This window comes from Pseudonaja textilis, chromosome 15 (genome assembly GCF_049901715.1).
Source record: "Pseudonaja textilis isolate UNSWEBS1 chromosome 15, rPseTex1.2, whole genome shotgun sequence".
Classification (NCBI taxonomy): domain Eukaryota; kingdom Metazoa; phylum Chordata; class Lepidosauria; order Squamata; family Elapidae; genus Pseudonaja; species Pseudonaja textilis.
The window spans coordinates 7525922-7550244 of NC_142004.1; the positions used below are offsets into that span (position 1 = coordinate 7525922).

Consider the following 24323-nt stretch of genomic DNA (forward strand, 5'->3'; position numbering starts at 1 on the left):
ACTTAAAGGGATTTTTAGAAACTTGGCTTTTTTATATCTCAACATTGCACTACAGCACTCTGGCGCATTCCTCTTTTTCCCTCTAATACACGTTCGCCTTTGATACGTCATTCAGTACAAACCTGGAGAGGTTTTATACTACTCTCTGGAGAATGATTGCTATCGATAGCAAAAGCTGGGTGACCCAAACAGGGAGCTGCTGCTAAACCTGGTTTCTATTCCAAATGATCCTTAAATCACTTTGTTTAATTTTTGCTTTATGTATAGGACACTTATATTACATATATAAAATAAATAGATGGTTACAGTACTTCTTGGAATCTCTTAAACTATAAAAAAACTGCAAAAAGTGGAAAGTTAAAATGTGTTCAATACATAAGGGAACATTACCCATTGAAAAGCAAGACAGGAATACCAAACGTAAAAGTTACAAAAGGCACTAATAAAACTGGAAGAGTCTTTGAGTGTAGTTCTGAAGTTTTAGTACCAAAAACATCAAACAGGTAGTATATAAAACGTGGGCTACACATCGGTAAGGAAACCACCATGCAGCAGTTCCTGATGCTGTGATTACTTCAAGTTAGTGTGCCATAAATAACTTCCCATCCCTCTCTCTCCAAGTCCTATGATTTAACCATTTCTCCCATTTTGTATCTCTTCCCCCGGCCTTTTCTGCTATAGAGGTTATCTCCAATTGCACAAGAACAGAGCTTTGCAGTATGGAACTGGGCTATTTAAAAAAAAAAAAAGGCCTGCAGTGGAATATAAGCATTATTTGGGCAGGCTCATTCTTAAATGTTGGAAACTCGGAAACCAGCCATCATTAAACAGCGTGAGATTTAACATAACAGCAGAGTAGCTGTAATCTGTTCTAGCTGTTTCATCAAACACGGAGTTAATATCGATGCCATTATGCTCCCATGAGATGCAGTGATGAATTTAGCTGTGAAAGGAAAACTGCTTTATTGCCACTTAGGAGCTTTTCTGTGGAAGCTGCAAAGTCTGCCTCCATCCCATCCCCAAAGCCAGAAATGAAGAAGGGCGAATGGGGAAAAAATAATAATTAACCTGTGATATCTATAACTTTCATTGGCTTCTCCAAAAGCTTCAGCGTAGGTCCCCTTATGCTTAACGATCCTAATTAGACCAGATTGCAAACTGTGAATCTGCCCTCGTATCCACTGGGATTAAAGAGGCTTATTCCTATCTCGACCCAACTCGAAGATGGGTTATGATCATGTAAATTCTCTATTCAGGCGTTAAAGAGTCACCGGGATCCCAATATGTGAGAGAGATTGGGAGAAAGACAGACTGAAAGTGAGAAAAATGAGAGAAATTGGGAGAAAGCAGTTGAGTGAAAGAGAGAAACAAAGTGAGAAAGAGAAGGATTGAAAGAGATAGATTTGAGAAAGAGGGAGGGAGGAATAGAGAGAGAGGGAGAGAAAGGAAAGAAAGAAAGAAAATTACAGGTAGACTGGACTTCAATTTGTAATTCTTATGAGTCCCAAAAAATGCCCCTTCTATCTATGAATCCCTAAACTTCGAGATTTAGGGCTTCCCATTCAGAGGCCTTTCAGGTTTAACTTCCTAATTTTACAAGACTGACGATCAGGTAAATGAAATGCTTCTCCCCCCCACCGCTCATTCCAGCAGCCCCCTCTCTCTTCCAAGAATAAATAAATTAAAAGTGGTCACAAAAGCCATCCTGTCAAGGTTTCCACCATCCAAATTTTCCTTCACTTCCTTCACGTTTTCGTGGCCAGGGTGGCTAATTCCCCACCCTAAGGATTAGGCAGTCCTGAGAAATGTTGCCTCTTGGACAGAAGGATGTAGTTCACGTACGCTGGCGTATACCGCCCCGGGCTCCCTAAATCTGGAGAGAAGCCGGCCGCCGCCGCGTTATACTTCCCCGGGCTGTTCTTCCCTGGGCTGAAGTACGGAAGGTTTCTGGCAGGGCTGGTGGTGGCTTGGCCCTTGGCGAATCCTTTCAGGGAAGGGCTGGACCACCTGTCGGGAAAAGGGCAGCGTTTTTGTTAGAGTGCAAAACGTGGGAGAAACGGCTCTCTTTGTGCAGAGCGATTGGTTGTGACGGGAAAACGTTGCTGTGGCTTTTATAGATTGTCTGTCACTTAAGCGCGGGTCTTAGTAGGAAGAAACCAACAGTTGCTTGACCATAACAAGGCACCAGAGGAAAGCAAAGAGATGCAAACACTGGTGTCTTTGCCCAAAATGTTTCTCAACCGTGGCCACTTGAAGATGGATGGACTTCAGCTCCCCAAAATGCCCCAGCAAGCCTGGAGTTGAAGTCCACCATCTTCAAGTAACCCAGATTGAGGAACAACAGCCCAAAATTGGCTCCAGCACCCTTTCCTTTGCACCTAAAATGTTATCTGGAGGAGAAAGCAGTTGTGTGTTTTTTTTCAGAGGAAGAGAGGTGGGTGTTGGCAAAAAACCCAACTAATGGTTAATTTTAGTTCAGTATCTTTCACAACTGCACAAATCAGCTTCTCAAGAAGATAAATTAGTCGCCTGAGTAGTTTTAATTACCGGGGAGAAAGGACAACGGACAACACTGGTAGGGTGCCGCTTTTTACCCCCTGCATCCTAGGATGGATGGGACCCCAACTCAAAAGGGATACGTGCTCCTCCACCTGCCTAGCAAACTGTTTCATGCTTCCCATGGATGTACCTTCGCCGTTCGGAAGCAGGATAGGCCCGCACGGCCTCGCTCCACTTGGAAATAGCAGGGTACCTCTGGGGGTCGATCTCTACGCCGAGTAATGCCGTTAACACGTCGTCGTCCCATTTTGACGGCTGATCGCTAAGCAGAGGAGAGGAGAGCTGGATTAGGCAGCTAGGCACCACCAAAGGCCGAGGCTTACTCTCTTATCTCCCAGAAATATTTCAGCATTTTAGGGGAAAACCCGCCTGGGCTTCTGCTGAGTGTGTCTCCAATTGAGCAATTTTCCCCTTGGATGACCCCGGAGTGAATAGATCACACCAACAGGCTCATACATCTGTACAAGCTCTTTCACGGCGAACCAAATTAAAGGAGCCGTGGTGGCGCCGGGGTCAGAATGCAGTATTGCAGGCTGATTCTGCCCACTGCCAGCAGTTCGATCCTAACCGGCTCAAGGTTAACTCGGCCTTCCAATCCTTTCGAGGTGGGTAAAACGAGGAGACCCATAGGCTGACTCCGCAAACCGCTTAGAGAGGGCTGGAAAACACTGAAGCGGTGTATAAGTCTAAGGGCCATTGCTATACCTCTTGCTTTTAATTCTGTGCACATGGATCAATTGGCCACAATACTGAAGAACTTAGTGAATTAAATAGTTACTCTATTACTATTATTATTAGTCTATATCGTGATACTTCTGCTGGTTTTCCTTTTGCTATTTTGTTAATGACATGCTCTGACAATGCACTGTATTCAAAATGTTTAGAAATTAAAAATAAAACATATATATATATATATTTGGGGGTGGGGGGGGAGAAAACGAACCCCTTTCGTACCCTGAGAGGAACCTCTGCTTGGTTCTCCCATTTGAAGGCGGCGACTTTAGCAAACCAGGAGGGGACATCCCAAGTGGTGAATCCAAAGTGCCCGGCGGCTTTCTCTCCCCGGTTCTGACCTCGGTTTCCGCTGAGGGTCCCTCGGCCTCTTGGGGGTCCCCCTCTTCCTTTCTGCCCTTGGCCTCCTTGCCCTTCCTGGCAGCTGCCCCTGCCTTAGAAAGCAGGGAGCCCATTTTGGGCAGCTGCTCTGGACATTTCCAAGTTTTTGCCACCTTCTGGCTCGGCTTGCCTGGCAAGCATTCCCTTGCCACGGCTGGATCCTGGCAAGAGAGTTGGCCAAATTTATCCATTAAGTTGGCCACGGGGGACTGAAAGTTCTCCTCCTCCTCCTGGCTGGGATGCCTCCTGTGGCTTCCTGTCCTATCGTCGCTAGCGGCTGGGCTGCAGTATCCATTTTTACTGACGGGGTCTCCTTTTTCGGCCGTCCGGAGGGAGGTTTTTGTCCTGGGCATGATAGCCCCCGTATGTTCAATGGAGAGAATGTCGCACTTGGAGCTTCCAAAGGGACCGATGGCGGCTTCGTTGGGTGCAATCACGGGGCTGTAATTTCTGGCCGCGTTTTGCCTGTTCTTGACTTCTTCCAAACTCATGTCATCGTCATCGAGGAACGCGCCAACAGAGACAGAATTGCAGTTTTTACTTTTACCTGTAACAACCACAGAAATAAAAACGGTGTGGACCAAACTGTAGGCTTTTTGGGTGGACTATATACAGATCTTGTCTATTAGCTGTCAGGATTCCGGCAGTTCCCCCATTTAAATCATGAATCTCTAGCCGGACTTCCAAAACTTAAAAGATGATTTATTGGGCATTAGTTAACATGTCCAACACTGTCTGGGTGTAGCCGACTCTGAGATACATCATTTATTGCCACCCTTGACCCTGGTTTTCCCCCACCCCCTGGGTGTATCGTAATTCATATTCTCCAATGGGACACACCCATAGCCCGGAGTCATCAATCATGCTCTCCAGTTACAATTTTGCCTGGCAGAAACTTCGGTCACCTAGTTACTATCTTTGAAGACATTTATGGAATGCGCTTTCGGTTTGCAAGTTGCTGCACTGCTCCCCGCTCCCTTTGGCAACTCTAAAAGACCAGAGAAATATTTTATGAGTTGACAAGTTTCTTAATGTTCCTACTTAAAGAGAGCTGAAGGTTCCTCTGAATCTATTTTACATTTAAATTAAAATCTCTCCCAATCCATTCCCTGCAGTGGGTTGCAACTATGGGAGGGGTGCCATGCTCCGATTTGACAGGTATCCTTCATTTTTAAAGAACTTGGTCTAACAGAGAAAACTGTTTCTCAATCTTAGCAACGTGAAGATGTACAGATTTCAACTCCCAGAAAATGCAATAGGTAACGCAGATACCACCAATGCTTTTTTGACCATGGGTGGGCAACTAATGTCCCCCTTTTCCCCCAAAGGTGCTTTTATTCAAGAGGCAACTAAACTTTTTGGTTTTTCTTTTAAGACATTTCACTTCTCATCCAGGAAGCTTCTTCAGCTCTGACTTGGATGAGAAGCGAAAGGTCTTCCAAGAAAAACCAGAAAGTCCAGTTGCCTCTTTAAAAAAAAAAAAAAGACCTTTGGGACAACAATGACCTGGGTGGCTGAGAATCTCCATAGATATTTAACGACCTGTGGACTTCAACTCCCAGAATTACTGAGTCAGCCACTGAATTCTGGGAGCTGAAGTCCACAGGTTGTAAGGGGGCCATTTTATACTCAACCAGCAAGCTGGGACTTTTCAAAGCATTAAGAGGTTTGGCTAAATTTGCTTTGGAGATTTAATCCATTTAAAGCACTCAACTTTCAGCTTCCAATCTTACCATGAGCCTGTGGAGGTTTGTTGTGGGCCTCGTTTTCTCCTAGCTGAGCATTATTGCTCATTTCCTGTTGTTGACTCAGGTGGTCTTCTAGCCGTCCTAACCCCTCCTGGGAAGACAGATCAACAAAGCAGCCCAGGAATTCCCAGTATTCGACCCACGGGAACCCCAGCTCGTGAGCTAACTCCCTGCAATAAAGGAGACAGAACGGATCATTTGTGACAGCGTGAAATTCATTTGGATAACAAATTCACTCAAAGACATTTTTAAAATCCGTCCGCCGCAGGATTGCAGTGTGATATAAAAACTACCCCACACCCAGTTTTCGTGTTTGTCGGCAGCATCTTCCCTCTTGATGCTATGAAAGTATAGGCTGACATATTTGCATGCACACACACACACATACACAAGAAGGTTGACACCATTGTCTCTTCTTCCCAGCCATAATAGGATAGGATAGACCAAAATAAAATAGGGGTAAATTGGACAGGGAAGGAAAAACCACAATTTAGATGAGCGTTTCTTAACCGTGGCAATTTTAAAATAGGTGGCCATGCTGGCTGGGGAATACTGGGAGTTGAAGGCCACCTATTTAAAAATTGCCAAGGTTAAGAAACATTTAGATGGTACTTCAGCGACTAAATTCACTAGGATACACATCTTCCCAAACATTCATTTTCTGGCTAATTTTCAAAGCCATCCAGGTTTTACAGGGCTAATTCTGTAGCCAATTGCAACTCCTGCCAATTCTTTTGTTTCTAACAACTTGTCTGCTCACACCATCCTGTCCCCTTCCTCAAAGAAACTTATTTCAGTAATTACTGAAGTTTAACCCCCAAAAACGTTTCTTTTCCTCTATAACTTTTATAAAAGATCTCCAGCATATGAAATACCCTTAATGCAAAAGTACGACATGACACTGAATGATAATTTTTTAAAAAATAAGATTGTTTCCAAAAGGGACCATTTTAAGACAGGAACGACTGGACAGACAGTGTTTAAGCCTCGCAGACTAATCCCAATACATTGTTTTTCAGAGAAAACATTTCAGGTAGCCCTCGACTTGAATGACCACAGCTGAGGCCAACATTTCTGCTGTTAAGGGAGATATTGGTTAAGTCAGCTTTCTCCCCATTTTGCAACCTCTCTCACCACGGTTCTTAAGTGAATCATGCTGTTCTTAAGTTATTTAACACGGTTGTTATTGAGTTTGCTGGTCAGGTGGTCGCAAAAGAGGATCACACGGCAACTGTCAAAAATACCAGCCAGTTCTGCTGCAAAGGTTGCAACTGTGAAAAACGTTAAGTCACGTTTCTTCAATGCCGTTGTAGCTTTGGTCATTGAACAAACTTAAGTCGAGGACTACCTGCATTGTAGCTAGGAATGTTCCATGGCTATGTGTCAAACCACAAAGGAGTATTTAGAAGAAAATGGCAACCCTCTCAAACATTTAATCTCTGTAATAAATGGTCTGTCCGCCCTATAAATACAACCTGAGTATGTAATAATAACGATTTACTTGCAGCTCTTCCTAGTCTATTTGGTGCCCGTGTTTGTTTTAAAAGGTTTTTTTTTTTTAAATGTTTAAGGTTGGAACAGAACTCTTCCCCGCCTTTTGCCATCTGGCTTCGGGCACTGAGTCTGAAATACCTTCCAACTCGCTCGACCCCTCTTTCCAAATCGGATTTTCGGAGGTGGTAGAAATATTCCGCCCTCTCGCGAGGTGGAGTCTTCCAAAGCCTGCGGAAATCTTCTGCCTGTCGAAAGGGAGAAGGAGAGATGAAAGGAGCAAAATCCAACTCGGACAGCCAGCTGGCCCTGATGATGCTTCAGGGAAGAGGAGAAGAAGAAGTCCCCTGTGGGCCATTACTCTCAGGGTAGCACAGCCCTGCCTCTTAAATCATGATTATTAACATCAGAGCAACAGCCCTTAGACTTATATGCTTTTACAGCCCCCTCTAAGCGGTTTGGAGAATCAGCCTCTTGCTCCCAACAATGTGGGTCCTCCTTTGACCCACCTGGGAAGGAGGGAAGGCTGAGTCAACCTGGAGCCTGGTGGGATTTGAACTGCCAAATTGTAGGCACCTGGCTGCAGCAGAAGTAGCTTGCGATACTGCACTCTGATCACTGCGCCGCAGAGGCTCCAATAATAATATTGTTAAATTGTTATGGTTATTAACTTATGCACAGGCAGTCCTTGACTTAACGGCCATTGACTTAGCGAGTGTTCAGAGATACAACGGCACTAAAAAAGAAGGGATTTATGGGCGTGTTTCACACAACGGTTGCAACATTCCCGTGGTCATGTGATCAAACTCTGGATGCCTGGCAACTGGCTCACATTTATGACGGCTGCAGTGCCCCCCCCTCCCCCAATGTGGGTGTGTGCTTGAGATGTGATTACTTTTTGCAACCTCCTGACAAGCGAAGTCAATGGGGAAGCCGGATTCAACCAACTACCACGCTACTAACTTCACAACCGCAGGCAGCCGCTTAACAGTGGCGAGAAAGGTCACAAAGCGGGGCAAAACTCAACATTTGAACTGTCTCGCTAAGCAACAGCAAAAAAAAAATGGGCTCTGTTGTGGTCATAGGCTGAGGACTGCCTATAGCTCCCTGGCCCGGCCAACTTCCATGCCCGCTACATCTTTTAAGACAGGGGTGTCCAACCTTGGCAACTTTAAGACTTGTGGACTTCAACTCCCAGAATTCCTCAGCCAGCTGTTTTAAGACATGGCATCTTCAGTCTAGTTTCACAGTCCCACAATAAAAATAATGTCCTTTTTACGATCCTCTAATCCCTTAAATCAGGGTAGAGACTGAGCGTTTGCTGGCCAGGTGCCCTTCCTGACACCTACGCGGTGTTCACAGCAGATATTTTCCTCTTTTGCGCCCTGAGAAACATCTGACTGAGAAACACCTGGGATTTAACTCTCCATCTTCCGAGGGGGAGCCGAGCGTCCTCACCACCAGGCCACCACGCTGCTCATTCTCACCGTCTCGCGATACGCCATCAAAACAGAAGGAGGCGCTTCCGCGAAGAGCCTCTTTGCTCTCCTTACCTTGGAAGGGCTCAGAGGCCCCGCGTAAGCCCTGACTGTCAGCATTGGGTCTTTGGGGCTGCCGAGGTATCTGGGCAAAGAAGCGAGTGGGCTGCTCTCGGTTTGATCCGGGGACCACGGGGCGCCAATCATGGGGGAAGTGGCGTTATCTTCCGCTCTGAAGAGAGGCACATAACACTGGCCTGGTTCACAAAGGATCAAAAGGGAGAATCAGGGGCAGAGCCTCCAAAGAACTGGCAGAATTTTGTACGCGTCTGGTGTATGAAATATTTCTCAACTTCATCACCGCCTGCAAATCCTTAAATTTTAAAATATTTACTCGCTTAAAATACGGCTGCTTTGATATCAGTCAAAAAATAAAATTCTGCACTAAATATCTTTTTGGTTCTGAGTTGTGCCATTTGCTTTTCGAATAGCCCCTAAGCCGATGTGGTAAAACGATGCCCCATACGATGCCAACGTGAAATACAAACCTTCCAAGTGTTCCCTGATTTTTGCTTTCAGATCTGCCGATTTGTTTTTGTTCCTTTCACAGATTACCTGTTAGGCAAGAAGGCGTAAGGTGTGTTAGTTAAGTTAAGACGCCTCGTATTCTATACTTAAAAATAAAAGGGGAACTGAGCTATAAAGCATCATTTCATAGCCTTGGCAACTAAGGCCTGTGGACTTCAACTCCCAGAATGCCTCAGTCAGCCACGCTGGCTGAGGCATTCTGGGAATTGAAATCCGCAGGTCTTAAAGGTTGCTGAGGTGTAAAGTGAATAATGTGAGATCAAGACATTTATCACATGCTTTGAATGCAACTTACATCTGCTGGAGTTTGACTGTATTTATTTTTTGGATTCTTTACGATGGCCGGATGGGAAACAAGAACACCGACCACTTCTGGATTCCCAAACTTGCAAGCGAAGTGCAGCGGAGTATCAAATACCTACCAAAATAAAATAAAATAAAATAAATGTATGAATAATCCATTATTATATACTGTTCCTGTGCGGATTGGGCGGATCTGATTTCCAGGCTCACCGTTTTATCTGGCGTGTTCAGATAAAGATCCACTATGTAACTGATGCGCTTCTCCAACATGACGGTGTCGTCGTCAGGGTACATCAGCCGCATAAATTCTGGGTTTTCCAAAGTGTCCAACAGCAGCCGGCAGATGCCAGGTTGATTCTCTTTGGCAGCCACATGCATGACATTGTATCGACACCCCTCCTAGAAAAAAGAACAGAGGGCGTCACCATTGGGGATTCCTCCAGTCCAGCATAAACGTAACTTCCTGTGTGTGTGTGTGTGTGTGTGTGTGTGCTGTTTTCCAGACTCTGCTATCGGCCTCAAAGTTAGCTGATAAAGAGAAACAGGATGTCACACCAAACTGGTGTATTTGGGGTCAGTTTGGTGTAGTGGTTAGGGTGTTGGCCTAGAAACCAGGTGACTGGGAGTCTGGCCTTAGACATGAAAGCCAGCTGGGTGACTTTAGGCCAATCACCAGGTGAATGGGAATTCTAGTCCCCTTAGGCATCAAAGCCAGGTGGGTGACTTTGGGCCAATCACCAGGAGTCTGGGAATTCTAGTCTCGTCTTAGGCATGAAAGCTACCTGGGTGACTTTAGGCCAATCACCAGGGGACTGGGAGTTCTAGTCCCACTTTAGTCATGAAAGCTGGCTGGGTAACTTTGGGCCAGTCCCTTTCTCTAAGCCCAATCCACCTCACAGGATTGTTTTTTGTGTGTGTGTGTGTGTGTGTGTGTAGGGGAGAATAGCAGGAAGAAATATTAAGTATGTTTACCACCTTGAGTTATTTGTCATAAAGGTGGAATACAAATAAATAAATTACTCGGATGCCCAAGACTGGCCCAAGGCAGCTACACGTTTTCCTTAACAATCACGTCTGGAGGGGAGAGGAAGAAAAAAAATGGATCTGTTGGTCCTGCAGCTGATAATGGCCAAAACACCATTTTTAAAAAACAATTTTCTTTACCTGGACAATCGTCGGATTGTCTCCAGAGCCGATGAGATAGCGAGGATTACTCCAGATGAGTTCTAAGAAAGTACTTTCGTCTCCTTTCTCCACGGCTTTCCGAAGCTTTGCAGTCAGATCCTGGGTACGGGGGCTTTTGTAACTGTTGGCTCTTTCTTTGCTGACCGTTTCCAGTTCCGGAGAGCACAAGCCATCTGTTAAAAAGATATAAATAGCATTGGGCGTACACTCCTGACGCAACACAAAGACATCCATCGGCATTTCCAGAGTGCAAAACTTACTTCTACGTACAAAGGTCTGAAGTGGCACCCAGGTTAGCTTTCGGTTCATTCGTCAACTGAATAATAGCGTGAATTTAAAATCTGAATTTTCAAAACGCCAAGGCAGGCACAAGCACCTGCAGCCCTCCATAATAGGATTAATGCTAACTTTCAGCATTTTTACCCTCCGCTTGGTTGTTAAGCCTGCTAAGCAGCCCTCACTGCTGATTGCCCCTCGATTAGCTTCTCTTTTTCATAACGCTGCAAGTTCATTTCTAAAGCCCATCCCATCCTTCTTTATAGTAACAGTCGGTGTTTAAAGCAGTCTAAAAGCCATTTAACCCTAAAAGCCCTTGTGGAACACGCTGAAGCCTCCCGCTTACCTCTACCAAAGACCGAACAGACTTTGACAGGAGACAGAGAGATGGCAGACTTGTTTGGAGACGGGAAGTAATCACATACACCTTTTGCAAATTTCTCTGCATCTTCTCTGTTTGAGAAAGCTTTAAAACGCGACCCCTTAATCATTTTTACAGCTTGCAAAGCTTCCTTTTTGTCCTCATAGACATGAACCCTCTCTGGGGGAAAAAACAAAACAAAACAGCAGTGAAGTAAATTCAGCTCCGATGAAAGCAGGAGGCAACGCCAAGTCAAGCAATCTGTCCTTCTATTTTTAATCCCAAATCCTGTTTGGCTACTTTATGAGATGACGATTTATAGCAGAAAACAGATCAATTAAAGCTTGCTTTTTGGCGAGTTTTACCTTGGGGGGCAATAACTACGATATCACAGAACATCATCTGCAATTTTTTTTCTAGGGCCTTCCACCTAACCGATCAATTCTAGTCAAAACTGCGAAGAGGAATTTAATTAAAGCCACAGGACACACCATCAATACTGGAAAACAACAGCTACAAACAAGTTAAAATCATCTCACTAAGATTATGATGCAACACTGGGTTGTTTTTTCATCAGCAAGTCAATTTTGTTCCTTGAGAAACTAAACAACCTTTTGAAAGGAACTTAATTTGCTTAAAATCATGGCTCCAAGTCAGAGATAACATTAAAAAAAAAGCGATTTATTTTTTTTACAGTGTATGTTTTCATGTCCTCCGGCACTGTTGTAAGGAGCCTCAAAGAGTCTGTTGCAGCTTCTGGGGCCTTGTTATTTCTTCCATTTATTTATTTTATAGTTCAAAAACAGGTTGCAATTAACAGCTTGATCTTATCTTGTTGGAACAAACCAATCTTTAATTCAGAATTGGGAATTCAGCCTGAAGGGCCTATTAAGGTAAGAACTAAGAGTTGGAAGGAGAGAAAAATCCGTCTTTCAAGAAGGGAAAAATTGGGCAAGATGGATTTAGCCTATGGGGTTATCCCTGAATTCAGCAAACTGAAGATTGCCAGTTTTGGATGTAACCAACAACTGGGCTCCTCTTAACAGAAACAGAAAAATAGCTGCGATTCCAAAAACAAGCGAGGTGCTGGTGGTGGGTAGGAATGGAGGAAGCTTCCAAGCTTAAGATTCATGCAGGGTTGTCTCCTTCCTTTTACGGCTATATTAAATCATCCTTTAATACATCCAGCCGATCTCTTTGGTAAAGACACACATACACCCCAGTATTTTTGTACCCCAAATGTTCGAATTTTGCACAGGGGGAGGACACACATGAGCCACCAAACGAATTCAAAATCATACTACATAATTTGTGCTAGGAAATTTATTTTCGCTAAGTATCACATCCCTGAAAAAAAAAAAAAAAAAAGAATCGATCCTTGAAAAGGTACCGCTGCTATTTTTATGCCGAGCATTTATTGCTATCGCACTAAAAGGTCTCCTTCAACGCCCATTTCTTCTCCAGTAATTCAACCACGCTGGTGCTGTGTGCACATTAAGCGCGGGAAATCGATGCCCGCCTGGTGAATTTTTCACTGGCCGGCCCAGCTGCAAGAAAGCCATCAATTAAGCCTCGTTGGCATTTGTCTCACATGACGGAGTCTCAAGACTCTTAAGGCAGCTAACTGCCTGCTGTCTGCAGAAAGACAGATTTTGCTGGGACTGCAAGATCCATCAGCACCAAGCAGCCTGGCTAGTTTCAGGGAGCGGCTGTCAGGAGTTATGTGTTTATAGGACAGCTGGTCCTCGATTTGCGACCACAACTGAGCCCCAAACTTCCATTACGAAGCAAGGTGGCTCTTTAAGTGTGTTTTGTCTTATTTGATGACCGGTTTGGCCATAGCTAAGGGAATTGAGCGGTGAATGGTTTCCCCCATGGACTCCGTGTGTCGGAGGCTGTCTGGGAAGGTCGCAAATGGTGATCACAGGACCCCAGGAGGCTGCAAGTGTCAGAAATATGACTAAGCCAAAGGGCCACGGGGACAAGAGACAACTGGACGTTCTTGGTGTTTTTTTTTTTTTAAAAAAAGACGTTTCGCTACTCATCCAAGAAGCTTCTTCAGCTCTGACTGGATGGTGGGGAAGGGAAGGATTTATACGCCTTGCAGACAAGCTGATCATATCAACCCCCAAGTGGCTTCAAGAACCCTCTAAAACAGGAGTCTTCAAACTTGGCAAAGTTTAAGACTTGTGGACATCAACTCCCAGAATTCCTCCTCCAGTCGTGTTAGCTTGGGAATTCTGGGAGTTGGAAGTCCACAAGTCTTAAACTTGCCAGGTTGGAAGACCCTTGGTCTAAAAGGATGCGAATCATCAGCTGTCTTCAAAGAGCATCACTCCTTCCGTTCCCCACCGTCCAGTCTGAGCTGAAGGATCTTCTTGGATGAGAAGCGAATCGTCTTCAAAAGAAAAGAAAAAAAAACCAAGAAAAGTCCAGCTGCCTCTTGAAAAAGAAAACCTTTGGGACAACCATGTTTTGCACCTTTGGGACAACCATGACCTGGATGACCGAGAACCTCCACAGACATTTTAAATGAATGGTTTTAAGTCGTGCTACTGCACAAAGAGATCATCAACGACTGTCCATTCTTAATAAAAGAAACGCTTACCGTTTCTGGTCAGTATGTCATCGTACACCGGGCACACCCCATAGTAGAGCACAGGCTCCTTGGAGGGATTCTGGGAACGAGCGGGGGAGCCATTCGCTTCGTGCAGCAGGGCTTCCTCCTCTGGAGGGTTCAGTCCCACGCTGTAGCCAAAATCCCCCTCCTCGGGAGAGGCAAGGTGGCCATTGGTTCTTCCCGATTCTGGCTGGTTCCCGCCACTGGCAGCAGTTCCAGGGACGCCGTTCGAAAAGGGAGCCGTGGCCTCGGAGGCTCCTTGCTGGTCCCATAAAGCCTGGGCCAACCTTTTTTCAAAAATGGACCTGGTGGTCAGGGTGATGGGCCCGCATTTCAGGCCAGCGTGGACGATCTCTTCTCTCAGCTCATCGGGGGTCAGTTGCTTTAATCGGGAAAAGATTTCATCCATTGTTATCCTCCCTGTAAGGGGGGCGGGGGGGAAGGAGGAAAAGCAGAGGCCATTTTTAGTAGAAGTTTAGTCAGAAATACAGGTAGTCCTCGACTTGCAACAGTTTATTTAGGGACTGAAGTTACAACGGCATTGGGAAAAAAGCAACTTATGACCGTTTTTCACACTTACAACCATTGCGGCATCACCATGGTCACGTGATCAAACTTCAGATGCTTGGCAATGGACACAGAGTTCCGGGATCATGTGATCACCTTCTGACAAGCAAAGTCAACGGGAAAACAAGTAAAACGAGGCCAAATTCACTTGGCAAGATGTCCCACTTAGCAACAGTAATTTTGGGCTCAATTGTGGTCATTAAGTTGAGGATTAACCTGTATGGTTAAAAAAACTATGCAAATATAGCCAGCGTCAAAAGAAGTATTGATCCATTATGTTCCACGTTGGTTGGATGAGTGTTTTTCAACCTTGGCAACTATAAAATGCGAGGACTTCCACTCCCAGAAGTCCCCAGCCAGCGTGCTAATGGGGCTAGGCACCCCCTAAAACACTGTGTCCACTTGTGGGCATCATACTTAAAAGACTCAGGAAAAAAAACAACACCTTTAAAAAAGAACAGTTTGATAAACTCGGTTACAGCTGGACTGAAATGCATTTAATAACTAATTAATTGAATACGTTCAATCTTCAAATTTACTGCAGTATTTAAAAAAAGCAGGTCAGACCTTTAATGGATGCCCTTAATCTATTTCTGCTTTAGCACAGGACCTAATGTTAGCAGCCAACATTCTGAGAATTATTCGAGATCTTAATCATTAAGCACCTGGCAGAATGCTTAAATACACTTCTGCTTCCTAATTTAAAAATAGAACGAAAGAAGAGGAAAATCTCAACCGTAAAAGGAAAGCTGCAGCTGAAGACTGGAAATAGACATAAATAAACAGAATGTTTTGATGGAGTAAGAATATTGGATATATTAATTTTACCAATGTTCTAGAATAGAAAATTGCTACCAACTTTCCACAAAATCATGGATTTCGAAAGTGAATTGGTTCCTTTTAAAATGGAAAATAAATTGGTCCTCCTGCCATAAGATTCCTTTGGGGTTTCCCCCCCCCACTCTGTATTGTTTCAAATTGAAGACACTGCCAAAGAAATGTTAATTTAACATTTAGTACCTTCTTGGGAATCCAGCCAAAATGTCAAGTCATCTTTAAATGGTTCCTCTGGACTAGATACATCTTTGGATTCAACGGAATTTGAATATTCTAAGATATGTTGACATCCTTGCAAACGTTATTATTGTTGACCACAAATGGAGAATACCACTCAATAAAAGTTTTAATCTAAATGTATAAATACATATTGCTTTCATGTCATTGACCACATTGGGTGCAACAGTAAAATCAATATCCAGAAAGCAAACCCTTTGCTAGTGACTCAAGCAGTCTGAATAAATATTTGTTGGGAATGCTTTAACTAATCTAATTTCACCAGGGAACTAGGATTTGTTTTTATATCCCAAGCATGTTTAACTTTCCCAAGAAAAAGTACCGGCTTTGATGTGAAACCAAAACAAATACCAGAGAACAGAAATATTGTAACTATTTTTAGGCACTAATGATTTTTTTTCTTAGTATGCTTACATGTTACTCAATTTAAACAACCGTGTTTAGCGAACCTAAGAATCTAAATTGGAACTACCATGGAGAGAACGTCTTTTCATTTTTGCTTTAAAAATTCTGCATTTCCATGTGAATATCCCTGAAATAGGAAACTTTTCAGAATTACTTGACATTTGGGCAGTCTCATCTGCCTACATAGTGATAGTCTGTGCATCCCCGGGGGGGCTTCATAACCAAAATAAATATAGCATGGGAATCCACAAGGGGGGGGGCGTGAGGGGGGGGAGAAACCAAGTGAAGGCACAGGCATCCTGACAACTGGCACATGATGCAATTTGTGTAGTTGCATCAGATGTCATAATTGCCATCTTTTTGCATTGATGGCTGGACTTGGATGCTGCGGGATACAAGGAGCAAGAGAGGAGGAGGAAAAGGAAAGGGTAACTTTATGCCTTGTTTTTCATAGGCCTATTATGGGAAGTGTTTGATTATTATTTATTTTTATAAAAACCCAAGGCAGCAATTATACCCAATACACCTTCCTCCTATTTCCACCATAATAACAACCCTGTAAGGTGGGTTGAGGAGGACTGATCCAAGATCACCCAGGTAGATTTCATGAACTCCCAGTCTCCTGCTGATTGGCCCAAAATTACGCAGTCGGTTTTTATGGTTAAGGCGGGACTAGAACTCCCAGACTCCTGGTAATTGGCCCAAAGTCACACAGGTAGCTTTCATGCCAAAGGCGGGACGAGAACTCCCAGTCTCCTGGTGATTGGTCCAAAGTCACCCCGCCATCTTTCATTGCTAAGGCAAGACTAGAACTCACCGCTGTACACCTTAACCATTAAACCAACCTGGCTAAAAAAAAAAAGGTTTTATGCTTTTTCCTTGAGCCTTAGGTGGGATTAGGGCAGGGAACCACAGCGCTTCTTCGGATGGTTTTTCAGGAAAAGGGTGAAATAGTAGAAATGAGGCCCAACATATAAATATGCACGCGTGAGAGTCTCCTGCTGGAGCAGAGGGGATGGACTAGAAGACCTCCAAGGTCCCTCCAGACTCTGTTCTGCTGTGAAACGCCCAGAGGGCTTCTTCCCAAATGGTTCGATGCCAAAGCGAGGCAAGCTAAACCATTCAGACCATGGGAGAAGAGCAGCCAGGCGGCTCCCTTCTGCTCGCCTCACCTGCTCCTCCAGGATTACCCGGTGGTCTCCCATCCCCACGGCCTTTCCCACCCCTTCTTTTTCTCCCTTATTCCTGGAATTAACCAAACCTCCTCCCCCCTTTTGGATCGCAAGGCACCCCGCCCCGCCACCCGCCCCACACCCAAGGCGCTTGGGGACTCCCGCCCCCATCATCCCCAAGGCGCCTCCCGAGGCCTACCTGGCAGGGAGGCGGTGCTGGGAGAAGGGAGCGGAAAGGCAGCCGCGGGGGAAGGCCTCTCACCTCCATCGCAGCGGTCGAAGCAGCGCGGAGGCCTCTCCTCAGCAGGCGGCGGCGGGGACGGAGGCGTCGCGCTGGGCCTCGGACCTCGACCCCGCGGGCCTCGCTCCAGCAGCCGCAGCAGCCAGCCCAGCGCGCCGATCACGGCGCAGGCGGCCAGCAGCTCCCAGGCGGGCCAACCGGCCCAGCCGGCCCGCCACAAGCCGCCCGCCACCCAGCGCTCCATCGCTTCCCCGGCCGACAGACGCCACTACGCAGGCGCACAAGCAGGAGGAGGGAGGGAGGGAGGGGGAAATAAACCCCGGGCGGTACCTCGTGAGGGATTTCCCGGCGTCCGTCGCGCTCCCTTCCCCACGCGCCGGTGCGCAAGCGCAGACGACCTCGCGCGCGCCAGGCGACTCCTGGCCACGACCGCCACCACCCCCGGCGCTCCAACGGACGTCCGCGCGCGGGGCTGTCCGCGAGAATGCCTGCGCCGAAGGCATCGGCTCTTGTGCCCCGTCGAGAAGGAGGAGGAGGCCGAGGCCGGGTGCTGGCTTCTCCCCGGTGGTCGCGAAGCCTCGACAGCGAAGCGGCCCCTCTCGCGCGCCCTTGGGTGTTTGAAAGGGGCGCCGAGGTGACCAATCGCGGGCCGCTACGTCACACGCAAGAGAGTGGGGGAGGGCAGGCGAGCGTGCCGCGCTGCCTGACGGGAAGCCCTTGTCAAGAAATTCGACGGCTCAGTTCCGCCATGAATAGGAGACAAGCCCATAATCCCTGCGGGGCATGGGAGGTGTAGTCCAATCTTGTGGACGAGCCCCACCATCCCAACTGTCGCCTTTGAGAAAGTGCCAGCTCGGTTGCCCCCGGCAACGGCTTGAGTTGAAGGGCAGAGAAAAGGATCCGCAAGGGAAACACTTCCGGTTTCCGATTGAAGCCTCCGAAGCTGCCACGCAAAGGCTGGAGATGAGTGGCGTCGGCGGAGCCGCATGGAAACCGGAAGTGGAGAATGCAGCCAAGTTCTCCAGCAAAGCCACGTTGCGCTTAACTCTTAGGTTTATAACTTTCTAGCTCTTAGGTTTGCAAAGGCGGCTTATCTTTGCAAATGGCTGGTTCCAAATTATTATGAGTTGACTAAAGTTCAACTTTCTGGCCAATTTTTTAAATCTCTGATCTGGTCTTTTTCATCAGAATCCACTCCTTGTTTGTTAAGGTCAAAGAAACAGGAAACAATCAAAGGCAAATCATTTCTATTATTTCTAATAATTGATTTCTAATCAATTATTTCAATTACAGAAATCAATTATTTTTTTAAAAAGGGTCCTGGTAGTCCTCGACTTATGACCACAACGGAGCCCAAAATTTATGTTGCTAAATGAGTCATTTGTTCATTTGAGTTTCGCCCCCTTTTATGCCTTGCCACCGTTGTTAAGTGAATCACTGCCATTGTTAGGCCAGCAACCTGGTTTTGTTAAGTGAAATTGGCTTCCCCGTTGACATTGCTTGCCAGAAGGTCGCAGAACGGGATTGCCTGATCCCTGGACGAAACAGTCGTCGTAAATATGAGTCAGTTGCCAAGCATCTGAATTTTGATCACGTTAGCACGGGGACGCTACAGCGGTCACAAGTGTGAAAAATGCCCCTAAGTCACTTTTTCCAGTGCTGTTGTAACTTCAAACGGTCACTAAATGAATTGCTGCAAGTCGAGGGCTACCTGTACAATTGATGGGATGTAGATTTTGTTGGACATTAAAACCCACCCCTCTCCTAGGAAAATGAAATATTTTGGGATATACTAAAAAGGCAGAATATTTCCCCTAAAAAGAGAAGTAGAAACTCAGAGAGGCAGAAGCTCACCACCACCCCCGCCACCTTTGTTAATGGGTGGGCTATTAAGGCCTGGGCCAGAGTATTCTACATAACAAAGGCCTCTACCCACCTCACCACCTGGCCTGGGAAGATCAGCCAGCACTCAGGTGAAGCCTGGTGGTCCAGACAAAGCCTACAAAGTTACCTAAGGCCCTCCTGCCCCTGGGAGTCTGACAGCTGGTGGGATACGTTTCTTACACAGGAACAGGAAACCCGAAGGTGGGGCCCAACAGAAGGTATATAAGGGACTCTCAGCATCTCAGCTCACCCTTCTTTTCCTTCACCCAACATCTTGAAGCATGTGATCATCCCTTCCTTCTTTGGAACTCCAAGCCATGTGTTCCTGTCCACTATTAAACCATCTTTCCGAACAGCCTCCAAGTTTCCAGTGTCTTTTTTCCCCACTTGGAACTGAACCCAGATATTTCTTCCAACAATTTAAAGGAGAGCTGGACACACGAGCATTACAGTAGGCAGCCAAAAAAATAAATAGATCACTGACCAAACCATCCCAGCCTTCCCACTCAAGGCACAAATGGCTGGACTCAAATTATCACAGACAACACGACTGGCGTCGACTTAACATGGCTCTCCTATAAAGTTAAAATACACACCATAGAGTTAAAATACGCAGTGGGCACATCTTTTCTTTTTTTTAATGAAAAATAGTTTATTGCACAAAACCTTTCAAGAATGTTTAGCGTATCTTAAAGATTTTTCTTAAATTAACATGCCCTGTTTTTTTTTTTTAAAGCACAATTATTAATCTTGAATCAAACACATCTAAACTCTTCCTTTGGAACACTCACTCAAACATGTTATGAAAATGACAATTCCACCCCCTCATTAAATAGAATGAGACAACCGTTTGCCGGGAACAAGAAAAAATGTGATAAAATGATATGCATATGATGTTCTTTTGGGAAAAGAATATTCTGCATTGGCTACTGTAACAGAAGAGATTCCTATGAGTAAGAATCTAAAATTTTCCCATCTCAGAGGGTAAGTGTTCTGCATTTTCAAGCAAGGGGAAGAAAAACTTTGAAACTACGTTGAAACAGATCCTCATTATAAATGGGACTGTTTGACCAGAATTTCTAAAGTGAGGCAACTTTACTTTTATTACATATCTGTCACTCAAAAAGTCAGTGACATAATTGTAAAGGTGATAGCTAGCATCAGTGCTCCCTTTTGACTTAGTGCAGCTGCTTACCCAAAAAGTAAAAACTACAATTTTGATTTAGAGAAGGACCAGTTTTCCCAAAGCATCTTTCAAAGCCTGCTTCCCTCTGGAAGAAGTATTTTTCTTTCAAGCAGAATTTTTTTTTTCCTGGTAGAATGAGACAAGCATTGCCAGATTGGAAAATGAAACTGACGATGCATAAGGAAAAAGTTCACAGAACGCGTAAGTCTCCAAATAACCTGGAAGACCGTAAGGTGAATTAATAGTCACCATATTGCTGCACTGCAGAAAATTACTGTGAACAATGACAGATTTAAGCCTTCAGAACCAACCTCTGCTAATATTCAGAAAAACACTGAAAACAGTCACATCTAGCTGTTACCTTCCAGGGATAAATAAACCTTCATTTTGTAAGAAAAAATGCAATAACCATAATGGCTCTATTATTTATTTTGAATATTTAAAAATAAAAACCACAAGGGACCACCCTGAATGATTTATAGATCTTGATTAGTCTGAAAGTGCAGGTGGAGAGCCCTTCACAACCCTGGTTTCTCGAAGTATGAATTAAATGATAGCACTTTTAAAAAGAGAGAATGACATTAAATATTTTTTTCGAGAGGAAATTTGCGGAGTCAGGGATTCCCAGACTTACACAATCCACTTCTTTCCTAGTCAAAATGACAAGCCACGGGAAGTATAAATAAGACGGTCTGGAAAAGGGAAGCGGGAGAAATGGATTTTTCATTTAGTAAAAATACAACTCTGTTTTTGCCCCTTCACCTCTCCAAAATTGTTGAAGGAGTATTTTTTTCAGTTATGACCGTTGATAGCACACTCAGAAAACTCTTCATGAGTAAATCAAAAATTGTAAAATGCAAACAACTAAGTGGAACAGCAAAGTTTGGAAGGATCGTATACATATTATTCATTACGTAATATTGACTTTGGTGTTTAAATACTACAGTATTTCTTGCATACATTAGCAAATATATAAGCTTCACAGATATGAGCGGCAAAAAAAACCATTGCTATTTTACTGTATAAAACCAACTTTATAATAAAAGTTACCACCTGTCTAAATTGACCCATAAAGCCTTCAAGATGGTGTTTTGATAAGTTTGGATTAGTCTTATCAAATAGTTAAGCGTATCTGAGATTCCTTCCTCTCAAATGTAGAAAGCTTTACATTTAAAAAAACCACCTTTCCTTCACGTATTAGATGAAAATAAAAATAAAAAATGCCTGACAGAAGTTTCAGAATCAGAATATTAAAAATATCGAAACTCAGGTTGGAAAAAGCTGAACAATCAAAGTGCCTATCTAAAGTCCGTTTTGAGAAAAAGCAGAATACCTAGTGAAAAAAAATGTCTTGGCTTTAACAGGAAAATCAGAGTGACATTTCTACAAATACTGGGGAAAATAATCCTTCCGCATTCAATCAATCCATACCACTCAAAGTTGGGAGCTTTTTTTTTTTTGGTCAGACTGTTGAAACAGAAATTTCATTTATAGATTGTCTCCACCTGTTAGTCCTGCTCCAAAATGTCCTTCATCACGTTTAATCCGTGAAGTTATCTAAACTTTAGATTTAGGTTTAGCTCTGGACGATGTGGCATTGTAGGGGCAGTCTGGTATGCTCCCGTAAATGCGGTGTGCATGAAGACAGGGTGAGACTCACAGCTGCTGATTTCACAATTGTATCTGCTAAGATCTTGGACGAGACTCCCTCATCTGAGTCTCACCTCAAGCATCCATAACTTCCAGCCAAGCTCACAATATCTCCTACCTTTGTGTTCTCCATTCACGCTTCCTGTTATTTCCTAGCATATCCTACAGTACAATTTTGCCTGGGTAAAAATCCCGTCTTTCCACCCAGAGCACAAAAAGGTGCTGTCAGTTGTCGAGAAACAATTTAAAGAAACTATAGTATTTCAACCGATGAATTATAAATGAAGACGCATTTTGCAAAAAAAAAAAAACAGTACATGAATTCTGGCTCCTGGTTAAGTCTCAAGAGGAAGCCATGGGGTGGAGGATGGAATTAAAGCTAAGAAACTAGGATTTTATAGGCAGAATAGAACATTTCTCTTTGAAAGATAAATAAGTGAATTAAATGTCTAAAAAGCTCTGGTTTTAGCTTTCTCGGGCCCACATCCACACCATGTTTTGCAGGACACCAAAAACTTAACAAGTCACCTTTAGTAAGACCCAAAAAACCACACAAGCCCCGACCCAGGTGCTTTATAATCTATAGAAGAATCCATATATATGTAAGAGGCTCCAGAACAAAGTAACCTCACCCACAATTCCATCCTGCAGATGTCTGCAAAGAGAAACAACAACGAAAAATGTGCAAACAGCATCTGTCAGAAGAGGAATCCAAACCTTTTACTGGGAAATTATTTGCTTAGGAGCCAACTGGTGCCATTGGATAAACAGCTTCACTGTGGTTCCGCGACGAGCAATTTGGTTGCTTGATGTGTTGGAATATGAATCAAAAGATACCATAATTAAAAAAATACTGGATTTGGTGGAGTATCCATTAACAGTCACAAAATTCCCAAAAAACCGGAAACTAAAAGGGACCCTGTTTTGTCTTCTTTCTGCAGACATCCTAATCCAAATCCTTAGTTCTCAAAAGTTTAATACAGCAAACCTCACATCCTTTCCTCCTTTCCAGCCCACCATTTCCATTTCTGCTTGTCTGATCAAGCCACGGCCTTCAAAAAAAAAATAATTCCCCGTTTGCTAAAACGAACCGTAGACTGAAGACTCTAAAAGGTTTAAGAACAAAATATAAATAGGGTTTTGATAAATACTTCTCTCTTTTTTTTTTTAAACATACTTAAAGCAGTTCTGATGGAAATCCGTGGGCCTTGGGATCACTGGGTCACCTCTTCCTGGACGTCCGTGTTTGGCTTATGATCCTGGAGGTCTGTGTGAGGAAGACTCTCATTGGCTAACAGAGTTACAGAAAGATTACTAGTGAGGTCTGTCAACTGGCCTTCGATCTGTGTCCAGGAAGACATCGATTCGTGGACCGTCACAGTGTGCTCTTCCATTTGACGCTGCAGGCTGTCCATCTCTTGCCTTTCAGACGGTCAGAAACGCGGAAGAGAAACAACAACGGTTTAGAGCCGTGGTGGTTCAGGGGGTTAGAATGCTGCATTGCAGGCTGACTCGCTGGCCAATTGCCAGGAGTTCGGTCCTGACTGGTTCAAAGTTGACTCGGCCTTCCCTCCTTGTGAGGTCGGTAAAATGAGGACCCAGATGGTTTGAGGCCCATACGCTGACTTTGTAAATGGCTTAGACTTGGCAACTTGAAGACTCGTGGACTTCAGCTCCCAGAATTGCCCAGTCAGGTCTCCAAACTTGGCAACTTGAAGACTTGCGGACTTCAACTCCCAGAATTCCTCACCACCTATGCTGGCTGAGGAATTCTGGGAGTTGAAGTCCACAAGTCTTCAAGTTGCCAAGTTTGGAGAGCTTGATCTAAGGGCTATTGCTATCTATGTTGCACTCTCTCTCTCTCTCTCTGTCTTTTAGTTTCTCTCTCACTCTCTGGCTGTCAACTCTATTTGTCTGTCTGTTCAGTCTGTCTGTCTATCATCTATCCATCCCCCCACCCACCTACCTACCTATCTTCTATCAGAATTCAGTACTGAAGACTAATTCTGCCCACAGCCTGGGATTTGATCCTGACTGTCTCAGTGTTGACTCAGCCTTCCATTCTTCCAAGGTCGGTAAAATGGGGATTCTTGGGGGCAATATGTTGATTCCATAAACTGCTTAGAGAGGGCTGTAAAGCCCTGTGAAGCGGTGTATAAGTCTAACTGCTGTTGCTATTAAGAAGAATCCTGCTGAACCATCTGTATTCGTTTCCCAGGCCCCCAAAATCGGAAAAACAGCCCCTCACCCCAATCCTTTGTTTTAGGAATGTGAGGAGATTCATTGGCAGTAAAAAAAACGAGTCGACCCTCAAAATAGCACTTGGGATTCCCAAATTATTTGCAGCATAATTTGAGATTGTTTCTTTCTAGGTGCTTTTCGGTTTTGCACACGGCCATTTTTTATTTTTTAGATGATGATA

At 44.5% G+C, this 24323-nt stretch overlaps 2 protein-coding genes across 6 annotated transcripts in view; both read right to left on the minus strand.

Moving 5' to 3' along the window:
• Nucleotides 1–733: 733 nt before the first annotated feature.
• Nucleotides 734–17817, minus strand: ANKLE2 (ankyrin repeat and LEM domain containing 2). Of its 3 annotated transcripts, none has more exons than XM_026716169.2 (13): nucleotides 17203–17817; nucleotides 13711–14142; nucleotides 11088–11282; nucleotides 10445–10638; nucleotides 9491–9679; nucleotides 9273–9395; nucleotides 8938–9004; nucleotides 8465–8646; nucleotides 7053–7159; nucleotides 5406–5590; nucleotides 3514–4219; nucleotides 2690–2821; nucleotides 734–2007 (listed from the first exon to the last, which is right to left on the minus strand). In XM_026716169.2, the coding sequence occupies exons 1-13, from the start codon at nucleotides 17423–17425 to the stop codon at nucleotides 1782–1784; spliced, it is 2961 nt and encodes a 986-aa protein (XP_026571954.1). In that variant the 5' UTR covers nucleotides 17426–17817; the 3' UTR covers nucleotides 734–1781. The 3 variants fall into 3 exon arrangements, with proteins under 3 accessions (XP_026571954.1, XP_026571953.1, XP_087769486.1); XM_026716168.2 differs by having other exon boundaries at nucleotides 17140–17817; XM_087913360.1 differs by having other exon boundaries at nucleotides 17512–17815.
• Nucleotides 17818–19691: 1874 nt separating this feature from the next.
• Nucleotides 19692–24323, minus strand: part of GOLGA3 (golgin A3) — a 37498-nt gene continuing 32866 nt past the window's right edge. For all 3 annotated transcript variants that reach the window (XM_087913401.1, XM_087913400.1, XM_087913399.1), the window contains exon 24: nucleotides 19692–23323. In XM_087913401.1, coding sequence (XP_087769527.1) covers nucleotides 23116–23323 — 208 coding nt within the window. In that variant the 3' untranslated portion in view covers nucleotides 19692–23115. The remainder of the gene's footprint in view (nucleotides 23324–24323) is intronic.

Bases quoted from the DNA above. Each gene is read 5' to 3' on its own strand.
- ANKLE2 (XM_026716168.2), bottom strand. From the start codon at position 17,425: ATGGAGCGCTGGGTGGCGGGCGGCTTGTGGCGGGCCGGCTGGGCCGGT. The intron at 9,396-9,490 runs GTGAGCCTGGAA...TTATTTTGGTAG, and splicing joins TGAACACGCCAGATAAAACG to GTATTTGATACTCCGCTGCA. The intron at 2,008-2,689 runs GTACATCCATGG...TTTTCCCGACAG, and splicing joins CCTGCTTCCGAACGGCGAAG to GTGGTCCAGCCCTTCCCTGA.